The 14,997-nt window shown below is 29.9% G+C and overlaps 1 protein-coding gene across 1 annotated transcript; it reads right to left on the bottom strand.

The window, feature by feature from the left end:
* Positions 1 to 5,667: 5,667 nt before the first annotated feature.
* On the bottom strand, positions 5,668 to 13,386 carry LOC113377905. Its single transcript, XM_026618361.1, has 6 exons — positions 13,275 to 13,386; positions 12,472 to 12,645; positions 10,872 to 11,009; positions 10,520 to 10,751; positions 8,138 to 8,370; positions 5,668 to 6,060 (listed from the first exon to the last, which is right to left on the bottom strand). The coding sequence occupies exons 1-6, from the start codon at positions 13,384 to 13,386 to the stop codon at positions 5,675 to 5,677; spliced, it is 1,275 nt and encodes a 424-aa protein (XP_026474146.1). The 3' UTR covers positions 5,668 to 5,674.
* Positions 13,387 to 14,997: the final 1,611 nt, after the last annotated feature.

Here is a 14,997-nt window from a genome sequence, read left to right as displayed (position 1 = left end):
TAAGTGTTATTACAATTAAAAAAAAAGTACTCGAAAAAATCTTAAATTTCAATTTTAATAATCAATAATAATTATAATTATAATAATCAATTATAATTATTTAAAAGTGTTTTTTTTCTATATTTTGTGCTTTCGACTTCTTAAACTATTTTACAGATGTTTCACACATTAACAAGTTATAATATGTTTAATTTTTGAGTTCATTTTAATATTTACTTCGACTATATTTATATTAATAAATATCGTACATAAAATATATCGTGCTATTATCTAATATATATATATATATCATATATATATTTTGAAATAACTTGCAGCCCATTCATCAATATTAGAAAAAGTTACAAGAAAAACATTTTTTATTAATTATACGTTTCGACACTTGATGTGTGACATCATTCAGCAACAAAAACTCAAGACACTAAAATCATTTTTTAAAAATTATTTTCAAAACTTTAGTACTTAAAATCAAGACAAAAAGAAAAAATTTCAAATAAAAAATATTTAGATGACATGAAGCCTCTTAAATTAAATTAAAAAAAAAATCTTTGTGTTGAATCTAATTCTAGAGTCTTTAGTCTTTTTTTAGCTTTTTAAAAAATAATTATCAAAACGTTAGTAAGTAAAATCAAGACATAACAAAAAAAAATCAAATAAAAAAAGTTCTGCTAAGCAGAAGAGTTGCCTAATTCATTTTTTTTATTTAAAATAAAATAAAAAAAAATTTTTCAACTTATTTTAGTGTCTGATTGATGACACACATCAAGTGTCGAAACGTATGATTATTTAAAAATGTTTTTTTTTAACTCTTTTATTCGGAAAAATGGGCTGCTTATTATTTTATATATGTATATATATATATATATATATATATATATATGTTTCTTTTTCGAACAATCAATACAATAAATAAATAAACATTTGTGGTTTTTTTGTACACGTTTAATTATGACATTTCGGAACTAGATACGTTCCATCATCAGGATCATTTTTCTTATGAAATAACAATGTTCATGATGATGATTACATAATAATAAAACACTTATATTGAAATGAACTATGTACCTTGTGGAAAAATGTTATAAATTGAGAAACAAAAAATTATTTACCTTCAATACTGATTGACTCATTTTTTGACAAAATTATTTGTAAAAAAATATTTGAATGTTTTGACTTCACTTTACCTGATGATGAAACGTATCTATTTTCGAAACGTATTTAAGCATTTACAAAAAAACTGTTATAATTTAGTTATTTATTGGATCAATTGTACGGAAATGAAACATTCATCAATTTATTGAAAAATCCAGGATTTATCTATTATATATATATATATATATATATATATATATGTATTTATATATTTATATATATATATATATATATACTGATGCCAGCCATTATATTCAGTACCAAAAAAACGGTGTTAATAAAAACTTAATAAAAAAAAAGCTCAAAAGTGAAAGTCCATTTTTAACATAATGATATAAATTATAATTTTCTATTATTTATATATTTTCTTTAATTTTATTTCAACAGTTTTCCGATTATTTTATAATATTGGGTTTTTATTACATTACTTATAATTACTTATAAGGGATGATGGAGTGTAGAATTCGATGGAATTGGTTTAGAAGAAAAAATATTTGTCTTAATAAAAATGTATTAATTTTAAAATTAATCAAAATACGAGAATAGTCTGGAAAATTTACAATTCATAGAATGATTTTCCGTATATTTTTTAAATTATTATTTTATTTAAAAAGGTCTACATGTCAGAAATTTTTTAGACCGTTGTTGTATTTCAGATTTTATTGGTTAAGGGAGTTCAAAAAAAATATTTGTAAAATAATAAAACTATAGGCGAAATTTTAAAATATAAATTGCGCATCTAGTAAACAAATCAAATTGTTCAAAAAAGTCAAATTTTCGAAAATTTCAAAATTCTCAAAAATGTAATTTTTTCAAAGTTTAAAAAAATGTATTTTTTTTATAAATATTAATTTTTGGTACGGGAAGATCCAGAAATTTGCCTTACGGCATGATGCCTTGCACCACTAGTTGCTCGAATTATCCGAGATGATAATTTTTTTATATAAAAACTCGAAACCGGTTGTACCGGTTTTTCGGTGGAAAATACTATTTGAAAACCGGTTTTTCAAAATGTTGGTTATTTGTGTAAACCCAAGTTGCAACCATTAACAGATATATTAATAAAGACTTTTTATTTTGTAAATTCATTGACATTTATTTTATTTATTTTTTATTTTAAATCATTTCCATCGAATTCTGCACAAATTATCGTTTCATTATGATTTTTTGGCTGTTTTGTGTCAGGAATCGTTTGTTATCACTACGACTATATTAATATCGGTTATTATTCTTATTATTAGTAATTTTTCGACTATTGAAAACCGTTTATCAGTTTAGTTTATCGATTTTGTTTGTATGAAATACACACAGTACGAAAATATTAATGGATTTTCAAATTGTTATTTGATGTTGAATGAAGGAAAATAATTTTATGGCTGATAACGCAAGTTTTTAAATTAAAAAATAATATTAATAATGCACATTTCGATTTATCGCGTTTTTATGTAAATGGCACTATTTGGATAATATAGAATATACATATGGCAGTTTATTAAGATCTTATAACGTTTACGATTTTTTGTTAATAATATCAATTTATTGATATACAATTTCACTAATGTATTTAAATCTAGTCGCGAAAATAATATACATGTATCTATAAGAAGATGAAAGATATTCCAATCAATTGAATAATTTGGTGTAAAAATTAAATTTTATATGTTTATATTCATATAGTATGTATGTATCTATTTTTTGAACATTGAAAAATTTGGCTATCTTTTATTTTTACTGTGAGTTCGACATATGAAGGACAGAAGAACACTTTCAAATTTTGTAAGGAAATACTTTGTTTATATCAAAAAATCAGAAAATTGATTCATATAATTTTAATTAAGAATTATATTTAAGAAAATGTTTGTAATTTCTGCTGATTTTTTTTCCACCTAAAAATGTATCAAAGGGCCATAAATTCCTTTTTAAGGTTCATTTTTCGCAATTTCATATTATGAAAGTGTTTTTCTGATCAGCATTTTTCGAATTTCATAAGTTGAACTTTTTCATGAATGTTTGGGGCAGAAAAATTAACAATATTTTTAAAAGTATAAAGATAATTGTATACTTTTCGAAATATGCTCGTTTATTTTTGTTTTAAAAAAATGACGATGTTTAAGAATAATTTGTTAATTTTTTAAATATTTAGTAAGTTTTTTTACTAAATGCAATTCTCAACCAGTCTGCAGTTTTATCAAACAATTTTTATTTGTCTAAATTTTTACAGAAAAAATTAATTGTAACAGAACAAATTTGCTTTGTTTTAGTGTTTTCCGCACTCAACAGAGGGTCTCCTGTGCCCAACATCACTCCATTTAAAGTACTGATTTTCTTACTATGAAACATATATATTTTTATTATAATTTTTGTACAAACATTTTTGAAAATATTTTATACGCGGATATTTTGTTCTCATTTTATTCAATCAAATTAATCAGGTTTATCTTTTCTATATTATATTTGTATGTATATGTTATCTAGAAACGAACCCAATGGTAAATTTACGTGCTACAGTTAGTGGCGACCTCTATGGAGAGCGGAAATAATTAAAATCGAAGTAATAGCAAAATGGCCGTGTTTGCGATCTTTTTATACTTTTACAGACAAATCGAGCTTATTGATTGCAATTTTTTGACATAAATGCAAACTGGAGTAAATTCAATTTTTCTAGTGACTATTTATTTTCTGCACACAAACATTCCGAATAATTTAATAATTTCGTTCACAATTCGCTATTTTATTCTCTAAGTCATTTAATATTATTTATATTGTTCAAATTTAATGCACTAAAAATTTCACGTCACGTCATTCACACAATTTGTTTTTTTTTCACAAGTACGAAGTCTATAACACCGAATAACATTGTTATTATTATTATTAAAATTTGATGAATTTTTTTTTGTTGTAAATCGTTCACACAATGAACACTTTCACCGATAATTTAATTGTTTGTTTGGAAAACACATTTTTGTATTGATTATAAATGATAAAAATCATTTTTAGCTTTGGCATGTTAATATCATTTGGCACCATGAGTTTTTTTTTAATTTGGAAAATATTATTTTGGCACGGTGAATATTTTTATCCCACTTCTGAATCATATTTTTATTTAAATCTTAACTTTTTGGTACAGGCAGAATTCAACATATCCATGGTTGATATTAATTTAAAACCAGTTTGTGTTGGTTTTTTATATACACACATGTCCAGTTTTGCCAATTTCGATAACGTCGAAATACTTTTTTGACGTATTTTTATTTTATATTTATTTATATTCCGACGCAGCTTTGGGCACATCATGTATTTTATGAAAACACATTTTTGGATTGATTATTTCAGTTTTGCCACCCAAATGATGAAAATCTTTGGCATATCTTATTTGGCACCATGAGTTTTTTTTTTAAATTTTGGCAAATTTGGCAAATATTATTTTGGCACGATATTGTGAATATTTTTATCCCACTTCTGAATCATTAAATTATTTAACTTACTGGTACAGGCAGAATTCAACATATCCATGGTTGATATTAATTTAAAACCAGTTTTTGTTGGTTTATATATATATATATATATATATATATATACGTATATATATATATATATATATATATATATACACGTATAAATCTTTGGAATATTTTATTTGGCACCATGAGTTTTTTTAAAATTTTTGGCAAATTTGGCAAATATTATTTTCGCACGATATTGTAAATATTTTTATCCCACTTCTGAATCATATTTCTATATTTTTATTTAAATCTGGTACAGGCAAAATTCAACATATCCTTGGTTGATATTAATTTAAAACCGGTTTTTGTTAGTTTTCTATAAAGGGTCCGCCATCTAACTTTTGCAGCCATTTTGAATCTTTAGCATCCATCTTGTTTTTTTGGCATCCATTTTGATTTTTTGGCAAGCATTTAAAAGTTAGGCTGCCATTTTGATTTTTTGGCAAGCATTTAAAAGTTAGGCTGCCATTTGCATTTCTCTTATAAACCAAAACTATTATTTCAAATTAAAAAAAATCAGTAGTTTTTTATAGAATTTTCAAAAAAAAAGTTATTTGGCGGACCCTATATATACCTGTCTAGGTTTGCCAAATTCGATAACGCCAAAATACTTTTTTGACGTATTTTTATTTTATAGTTATTATTTTATATTTATTTTTATTTCGAAGCTGCGTTGGGCACATCATGTATTTTGTGCACCTAACAATAAACAGAATTTTCTCTTAGCATTAGTGTGCGTTTAACTAGAATTTTTGTCGTTGCAGCTTCTATTTTACTAAATTATTATATTTTCAATTGTTTCTAGTAGTTCTATGGATTGCCAAATACTATCTATTTTAGGCGCCTTTCGAACTGTATTAATTTTTCCATCTTTTGGAAACATCATAGCCTCCAACATAAAGATTGTTCCAATTTTTGGCACCTTGTAATAGACTTCAATTTCTGTAATGGATAATGGATCCAGAAATCCTTCTGTTTGGCATTTAGATAAATCCTATGCTTTTTAGCCATTAAAAAATTTACAACCTGTCTTCTTCCTCCTCTTCCTCTTCGACGTCTTCAGCGTTTTCTTCGCTTTCTTCCTTATATCCAGGGTGCTCCGATATCGCATAATAATTTCCATTATAAATCACCCCTAATTCTCGAAGGACATCGCCTCGTATCGTAGCCTTTATCGTCCAATTGTAACAATCGTCGCTTTCGCTTTCCCTGTCAAGACGTTCAACGTCCAAAATTTTAGAGCTAAGTCTCTCCAAAATGATGCCGATGTCTTTGATACTCAAATGACGCTTTTGGTCGACGCTGAGCTGATCGATTAGTAGAAGGAATTTTTCGGAGGTGACCGCCTCGTCTTCCATGACCGTGTTTTCTGTTTCGCTTTCTGAACTGTCTCGATCCGTCGGAGCTCTGGAACCTGAAGGGAAAAATGTCAGGGTTAATTTTTTTTTACCTTCACCTTAACATTTTTGGATTGATTATTTTTGTTTTGGCACCCAATTGTATAAATAAATACTAAAAATCATTTTTAGCTTTGGCATATTATGTTATTTGGCACCACAAGTTTCAGAAAGAAAAAAAGTTTTTATAAAATCGTGAGTTTTCTGTAAATAGTTTGTACTAAAGTAGTGAATCTGTTAGAATCCAACAAGATGTCTATAATGAAGTGAATTCTAGATGGAATGTGAATTACTTTAATTCTGGTGGAAATGGCGCTCATTAAACCATATGATTCAAAAGAAAAAAACTTCGTATATGCTTCTTATTTGCATGATAGCTCACTCATTTTACTCGCAAAAAAATTGTAACAGCACTCATTTTAAAGCTTATGTTGAGCACTATGAAACCCAATGTTACCAAAATGCATAAAATGTAAAACCTCGCCACTAGATGGCTTTAAATACAACAGTTAAATCTTGAACGAAATAAAAAACGAATTTGCTCTTTCAAATCTTGCTTAATATTTTTCCTAGAACACTTTATGTAATACCGATTTATTAAGATTTTTATTGACATTATTTTGCTCATTACATGATACTCGTTAAAATGTATATTTTAGGAGATATTTGCAAATAAACGAAGAAAAACGCCAAAAATATATGAATCTTTAGTGGCCAGTAACTTGAAAAGTATTAGTTTTTTGAAAAACTATAAAAGACATTTTTTCTTATTAGTTCTTCTATTGATTTCTGACGTTATTTTGAAAAAAAATAAATTACAGAATTGAGAAGGGGTGTCATCCCCCGTATGGTAATGGCGCAACCCGAATTGTTTTCACTTTTGAATTTGAGAGTAAGATGAACCTAATTCCAAAATTTCATGAAATTCGGAGCACTGTAAAAAAATTCAGACCTAAAACGCTCCGTTTACTGCACTATAGTTAAAAGCTTTTCTTTTGAAATATTTAAAATGCCAATTTTTGAATTCTCTAGAAATTGTTTAGAAATACCTTAAAAGGTAAAACAACGTTTTCCGGGTATGATGATTAATAACAAATGTTTTAAATATTTTCAAAAAGATAATTATAATTACTTTATATGCGTTTGTTCTTATAATATACACTGATGATCTTATCACTCAAACCACTTAAAAATGTTTACATTAACAAGAGATGCCGAATGAATCCATATGAAGATATATTTCTTACGATTAGAATAACGCATTTGAAATATATACATTTTTAAACAGAATTGTAAGTTTAAAATTTATATTTGAAGTATAAAACTTTGTATATTTTTGAAAATGTTGAAATTTTTTTTCTAAAAATTTTGAAATTTGTTTGAACCGTATAAGCAAACTATGATGAACCAATGAAACTAAAAATTTTTATATATCTTTACATTTCAGACGTTTCTGAACATTTTGGCATAGATAAAACGGATGTGTGCGCGCATGTGTGTGTGCGGATACAAATTTTTGTTGACGATTTTGGGAACACGGTTCAACTGATTAGATTAATTCAAAAAACCTTTTGCTTGTGTGCAAAAAATGCATTTAGCAAAAATTTCGTAATCTCGAAAATTTTCAAAAAAAAAATTCAGTTTTCAAAAAAAATCTTAATTTTGAAAAATTCAAAAAAATGTAAAAATTTAAAAAATATGGATTTCTTGCAAAATTTTGAAATATATCGAAATTCTCAAAAAAATACCCAAAAAATTTAAAGGCACGTTTTTTTTTAAAAAAGTTCCAAAAATATTCGAACTTTCAAAAATTTTCTAAATTTTGAAAAAAATTCAAAATTATCAAAATTGATATTGAAAAAAAAAGAACAAATTTCTTGTGAACATACACATAAGTTGCTCGTAGAATACGCTCGTCGCCCAATTTAAGAAGCACCTATAAATATACAGTATGTATTTATAATAAATAATCTATTTGAAATTATTTTCATTTTTCGAATTCGAATGTTTAGTCAGGGTACGGGAAGTTCCAGCAATTTACCTTAAGGCACGATGCCATGCACCACTAGTTTAAATTAGTCTTACCTTCAATATCCAAAAATCGAACATGTCCCTTCGCCAGGCCCGCCCTTTTCGTTCCGTCCGAGAGGGAGCTCGGCGGCTGCGGAGACGTCTGCTGCTGGGCATCTTGTATTGGGGAAGTGGCCACCGATTTGTGCACCGCGATCTTCCTGCCTTCTTCGTGAAGGGCGCAGCAATGGAAATCGCATTCGATGGGGCCATTTGCACCCTCGGGCGTCGGACTTGTTCGGGAAGGTCTGGGAAATGTAAAAGAAATACAAATACATTGGATAAAGATCCAACGAAACCAGTTGAAAGTGGTATTTTGATTTGAGGCAAGTTTCATGAACTTTCCCATATGTATAAATAGTCGACTTAATTAATGAAGCATAAATTAATTTATGAGTGATTAAAAGCATTCCGAGTGGATTCATTACACATTATTGAAAACGAACGAACGTTTTAACTAGGAGTATTTTCTAAAAGCAAATTTTCACAAATCAATAATTTTTATAGTTATACCAGTTTCTGTAGGACTTTATTGGTTTAGTATGTTCATTAGGATCAACTACTCTATCGTTATACCAAGTAAATCGTCTAATTTTAATTTTAACAAACGTCAAAAAAACTACTCATTTTCTCAAACTTTGATGAATTTTTAAAATCAACCTACTTGTCGTAAAGCCGTAATATTTCAGTAAGTTCTATAACACCATGAAATATTTAGCCAAAATAAGTTCCATAAAAATTGGCTTGATTTTTTTTTAACAGTTAATTACAAGAAAACGGCTCGGTAGATTTTTACCTAAAATTAATTAGTATCATTCATAATCAATATCTTTCGAACAGTTTTTGATTTTTTAAAATCGATTCAGGATTGTGAGCTAAAACGTGGACTGGTTTTACACTTTTAAGCAAATCACAAAGATACGACTCGGCCGATCGTCGCACAATTCAGACACATTGAGTGATTTTTAAATTTTTGAAATCAATTCAGGCGTTGTCAAGCAAACGTCGATGAAAGTTCTAATTTTGACAAATGCCAAAAAAAAACGATACTAAATTTTGCAAACTTTGACGAATTTTGAAAATTGAACGACTTATCGTAGGGGCGCAATATTTTAGTATAAGACCATGGTAGTAAAAAAAAACGTAAAAATTGACGATTTTTTTTTCTACAGTTTATTACAAGAAATTTTGCCAGCGAATTTTTACCAAAAACTAATTTTTTTTTTTTTTTTTTTTTTTTATTTATTATTCATAGCAAGCTATACAAAGTACATTCAGCTACATTTGTTACAGTTATATATTAATTGACGGCGTGAGAAGGATCGCTATCCAAAAACTAATCATATCAATTCTCAACCAATATATTTTGCTTAAACGTAGATGCAAATTTTTTCACTTTTCTATTTACATAGAAACGGCTTGGCCGATCGTCACGAAAACTGACAAACGATAGTCCTCATTGAGATACATCAAATGGCTTTTAAATTTTTGAAATCGGTCCAGAAGTTTTTGAGAAAAAATGTCGATTTAAGGTAAAAAATCTTTTCGAAGGAGAAGTTTGTTTTCATCAAAAAATTCGATTAGCTGATTTTATGTTTTCTCGATGTTTCAAGCCATTCTGAATCGAATGACACCAGATTTGGAAAGATTATGTGTATATGTGTGTGTGTCTGCGAATAGACTTTTTGCCGTAAATCGACGTTTTCTCAAAAACGGCTAGATAAATTTCAAAAATTTAAAAGCCATTCGATGTATATCTCGATGAGGACTAGCGTTTCGTGCGACGATCGGCCGAGCCGTTTTTTTGTATTTTGGAAATGGAGTAGTTTTTTTGACGTTTGTTGAAATTAAAATTAGACAATTTACTTGGTATAACTATATAATACTTGATCTTAATGAACATACTAAACCATTAAAGTCCTACGGAAACTGGTTCAATTATAAAAATTATTGATTTTTGAAAATTTACTTCTAAAAGATACTCCGAGTTAAAGTATTCGTTCATTTTCAATTATGTGTAATAAATCCACTCGGAATACTTTTAATCACTCATAAAGTAATTTATTTTTTATTGATTAGGTCGATTATTGACACATTTCGGGAAGTTCATGTAACTTGCCTCGAGGCAAAATACCAATACCGACTAGTCTAAATTTGGTCTCATTGGCTTGAAACGTCGAGAAAACATAAAACTGGCGAATCGAATTTTTTTATGAAAACAAACTTCTCTTTCGCGAAGTTAATAACGTCCTGAATTATTTGCTATATAAAAACGTTCAAACTGACTTTTACAACAGAATAGAAAATTTCTGTTCTGACCAATGATTGCTGGACAATATTGTTAAAATTTCAAAATTATATTATCAAATTCAATTTGCTCTGTTTTTTACTACTTACCTCTGAATACATTCTGGTGTGTGTACGTGCACCGCCGCCCCATCAAAACTGCTCGCCCGAGAGCCCGAGAGGCGCCTGGAGCCCCCCGACAGCATTCTCGCTTGAAGGGCATCATCGTGGTTGATCACCGTTATCTGAGGACTGACTGGATATCGAGGCGCCGAAGGTGGCTTTTTACTCGGAGAGAACTTACTACTTGCCGAGATCGGACCCGACTGGGCAAGGGTTTGACCTGAATAAAGGACACAAAAACTCTCAAAGAATGCCAAAAAGTATCGTAATGAAATATGTCGTTTATTACTACCTGCTGATGATCCCGATTGCTGGTGCGACGAGCTGGTACCAGCCAGACTCTGTCCATGCCTCTGATCCCAGTGCAAAACCACGGTGACGCGACCCTTGTTGTCCATGATCTTCCAGGACGGAGTCTCATCCTGCAACTCCAAGGCGTGGATTGTCTCGCACACGATCTTAGGAATCGCAGAGATCGCTAAAGGAATAAAAAAATATTTGGAATGCATAATCATTACCATTGTCAAATTTCCACTTTGGGTTATAGATCACAATATAATTCCAAGTGGAAATCGTCCTTCGTGGACATAGTTGCATACAATCATATGCACAATATTAGACGTAAGTGCTAATATATAAAAACCCCACACATAGGAAGGAGAATGATGAACCGATGGGTTGCTTGTCATATCAATACCTTAGTCATACACAAAAACAGCTTATAGAACAGTAATAAAGAGTTCTGATTGCTGTGGAAACAATAAAAAAAATACATTACGAGTAAAGGATATATTATAGAAACACATTGGCACGCGTGTGCCATTTTTTTTTACAGTGTGCAAAAATGTTTTTTTTTTAACTTCCTGTAGGGTAGTTATAGTAAAGCGTCGAAAATCGAAAATGAAAATTTTTGCATTTCTCGACGTTTTGAAGGTTTCTGAACATTTTGGCATACCTCAGAACAAATGGATGTGTGTGTGTGTGTTTTGTATGTCCGCATTTTATCGTCCACGTTTTTGGGCGCACGGATCAACCGATTTGAATGGTTTAAAAAACATTCGATCCCTATTGATTGGGAGATGTGCTGATTAGTTTTTGGCAAAGGCAGGTCCAGCAGTTACGGAGATGAAGTGCAACGAGTGCAGAAAATAGAAATCGAGTTTTTTGGGAGAACGGATTATCGGATTTGAATGATCTAAAAACATTCAATTTGTATTGATTGGGAGAAGAGGTGATTAGTTTTTGGCAAAGACAGGTCCCGCCACTTCGAAGATATAGAGCTAAATGTACAAAAAATTGCAGTTTTTGAGTGAACTAAGCGTCCGATTTGAATGATCTAAAAAACTTTCTGCTTGTATTGACAAAACAATTGCTTTTGAGGATAAAAAATTATTACATTTCTTTTTATTTTCCATAAAATATTTTTGTAATTTTGGATTAAAAATTCAAAAAATTATCCAGGCTAAGCACAGTCTAAGCGCCACTCTGGTACAAATGTTTACCCAAGTGCGTTTAAACTGTTTATGTTTGGAGCACTTTTCCAATTTTGTGAAAACTGTTGAAAAATGTGAAAATGCCGACAAGCCAAGCACAGTATAAGTAATAATGTCGCACAGAATTATTCGCAAATGCGTTTAGACTGTTACTATACAGCACTTTTTCAATTTTGTGTAAATTAGGCAACTATTTTTTTGTTTGAAATTGAATTCGAAATGAAATGACGATTGTTATTAATGTTCTGGAGATAAATTGATTTATGATTTACATTTGATTTGCTCAGATATAACGAGTTAGCAAAAATAATGAAAGTCACAGTATTTGTAATAATATATTTGAAAACGTTTAAAATGTCTCGAATATTTAATTTCGGTACGGGAAGTTCCAGCAATTTGCTTTAAGGCACGATGCGATACACCACTAGTTTTTTTTTTTTTACTGACCAGCTTTGATGACATCAGCCCCCGAAGGGAACCATCTCTCGCCTTGTCTCAGCAATAGCAACACGCTGTTATTGGCTAAAGTCCGGAAGTATTCTCCATCTTCGATCTGGGTGCCGTCACATTCCAACACCAGGCGAACGGGCTCGTTTGCTCCGACTCCTAACTTATCTTTGCCTAATGGAAAAAGACAATAAATATAATAATTAAACAACAAGAAAATCGTAATTTATGGACCGATTCTACTGCACAACGGACCAATGTTATGGCAAGGCCATGTTACGCTCCAACTTCCATACTGAATACTGTTAAAATGTCATGTATTTGGTGTGCATTCAGATGCTTTACACTGCAACGTCACTCGTATGTTATGAAGCTGGGTCAGAAAGACCCTGTTATCTAAGATCATTTTTTGACGTTTGTGCGGTTTTTACGTTAGGTTGTCTATCTGTCGACTTGAGAAAAACGTCTGACTGCACAGTAAAAAAAACTCATATCAAGCGGTTGCTTGGCTTTTGACAATATTCAGAATAATTTTGTATGGAAAGTTCTTCATAACATACCCTTGCCATAACATTGGTCTGTTATACGGCAGAATCGGTCGAATAATATCATAAATTGGACAGTGACAAGTTGAATAGTCGATGGCAAATATTAGTGAATATCATGGTATTAAGATCTATGTATGAACAAGTAATGATTTTAAACAACGGTTATGTCTAAGTGATTCTGGACTATTCTTACTATTTCTATTATAAAATAGTTTTATTTTGTGGTGTGCATAATTTATTATTTATTTCTATTACCTCTGAGTATGAGTTCCTCATAGCTGCCGACCACGAGTCCTTTACGAACATTCCGCCAGCAATCCCATAGTTTTAAGGGCCTCTTGCCGCGAGCCTCCTGTAAAAAAATCATCAGTTGAATAAAGATGTAATCAATCGAATTGAAAAATTAAATGAAACTAAAATTAAACATGTCGTAAAGTCTAATAAAAATTTAAAATTGAAATAAAGACGTCCTGATTGAGGTAAATTGAGTTATACTCAATATCGAATCAAAAATGTTGGCATGGGAAATTTTCCAAGGCATTGTAATATTGCACTGGTGCACAATTTTTAAATAGGGACATATTTTGGGTTGGATTTATATTTTTAAGTGCAAAAGGATATTATATATCATATGTGGAGTAACATCTACTATTTGTTTGATATAAATCAAGACTTGTTTATTGTTTCTGCACAGCAATCGGGACTAATTAGAGTTATGTAATCTGTTGTGATACTTTCCCTATACTAATAACAGACAAATGTTATGGCATGGTCATGTTTCGCTCCAACTTACATACATTATGCTACTGAATCATACTGAATACTGTCAAAATGTCATGTATTTGCTGTGCGTTTAGGCATTTTACACATAAACTGCAACGTCACTCGTATGTTATGAAGCTGAGTCAGAAAGACCCTGTTATCTAACATCGTATTTTTTGCATTTGTGCGGTTTCTAGGTTAGGTTTTCTGCCTAACCAACCACATGGCTTTCTCAATATTTTGTATGGAAAGTTCTTCATAGCATAGCTTTGTCATAACATTTTTCTGTTATGCGGCAGAATCGGTCCCTAGTGACTTTCTAAATGACAACCCATTGGTTGGTCTTTCTAATTTATATATTTTACATTAGATTAAAACCTAATGGTTGTCCTATCTATTTGATTATTTTTTTTATCAAAAGGCAACCCACTGGTTGTCCATTTTATACTAGAGATTTTACATTTTAACGTATTACAGTAATGCCAGATTTTTTTTTCATATTTTCACACGAAAACGGATATTACTACTGCTTGATATGAGATAGTCCGAAATACGAATTTGAACTTTATATACAAAAGTAAATAAACTAAACTTGGGCATGGGGTTAAACAAAGAATAAAAGTGCTTCACCCTGATTTAGTGTTTTCCGCACTCAATAGAGGGTTTTAAGTGCCCAAATTTGTCACTATCTTTAAAAATTGATTTTCTTATTATAATACACGTTTAATATTAACTTCCCATAGGGTAAGTTATTGTAATTGTCCAAAAATCGTAATTGAAAATTTTCTCATATCATTATGTTTTGAAGGTTTCTGAACATTTTGTCAAACCTTAGAAAAAATGGGTGTGTATGTATGTATGGATACAATTTTTTGTCCACGTTTTTGGGCGCAGAATTAAAATTAAAATCTGAATTATTTTCGATATACAAAAAAAATTCAAAAAAAAAATTGAGAAAAAAATTAAAACAAGTTTTTTCCAAAAGCAATTATTTTGTTAAAACATGCAGAAAGTTCTTTGAATCATTCAAATCGGACGCTTAGTTTTCTCAAGAACTTTTATTTTTTGCACATTTAGCTCTGTATCTTCTAAATGGCTGGACCTGCTTTTGCCAAAACCTAATCATTTCTTCTCCCTGTCATTACAAATCGAATGGTTTTTAGTTCATTCAAATCGGACACTCCGTTCTCTCAAAAACTCGATTTGTATTTTCTGC

The sequence above is a fragment of the Ctenocephalides felis genome, unplaced genomic scaffold (genome assembly GCF_003426905.1).
Source record: "Ctenocephalides felis isolate EL2017-DRISC unplaced genomic scaffold, ASM342690v1 CF-g0.4_SCAFFOLD_00845, whole genome shotgun sequence".
In the NCBI taxonomy this organism is placed as follows: domain Eukaryota; kingdom Metazoa; phylum Arthropoda; class Insecta; order Siphonaptera; family Pulicidae; genus Ctenocephalides; species Ctenocephalides felis.
The sequence above is the reverse complement of the archived record's forward strand: the minus strand, read 5'-3'. Positions and strand labels throughout refer to the sequence as shown.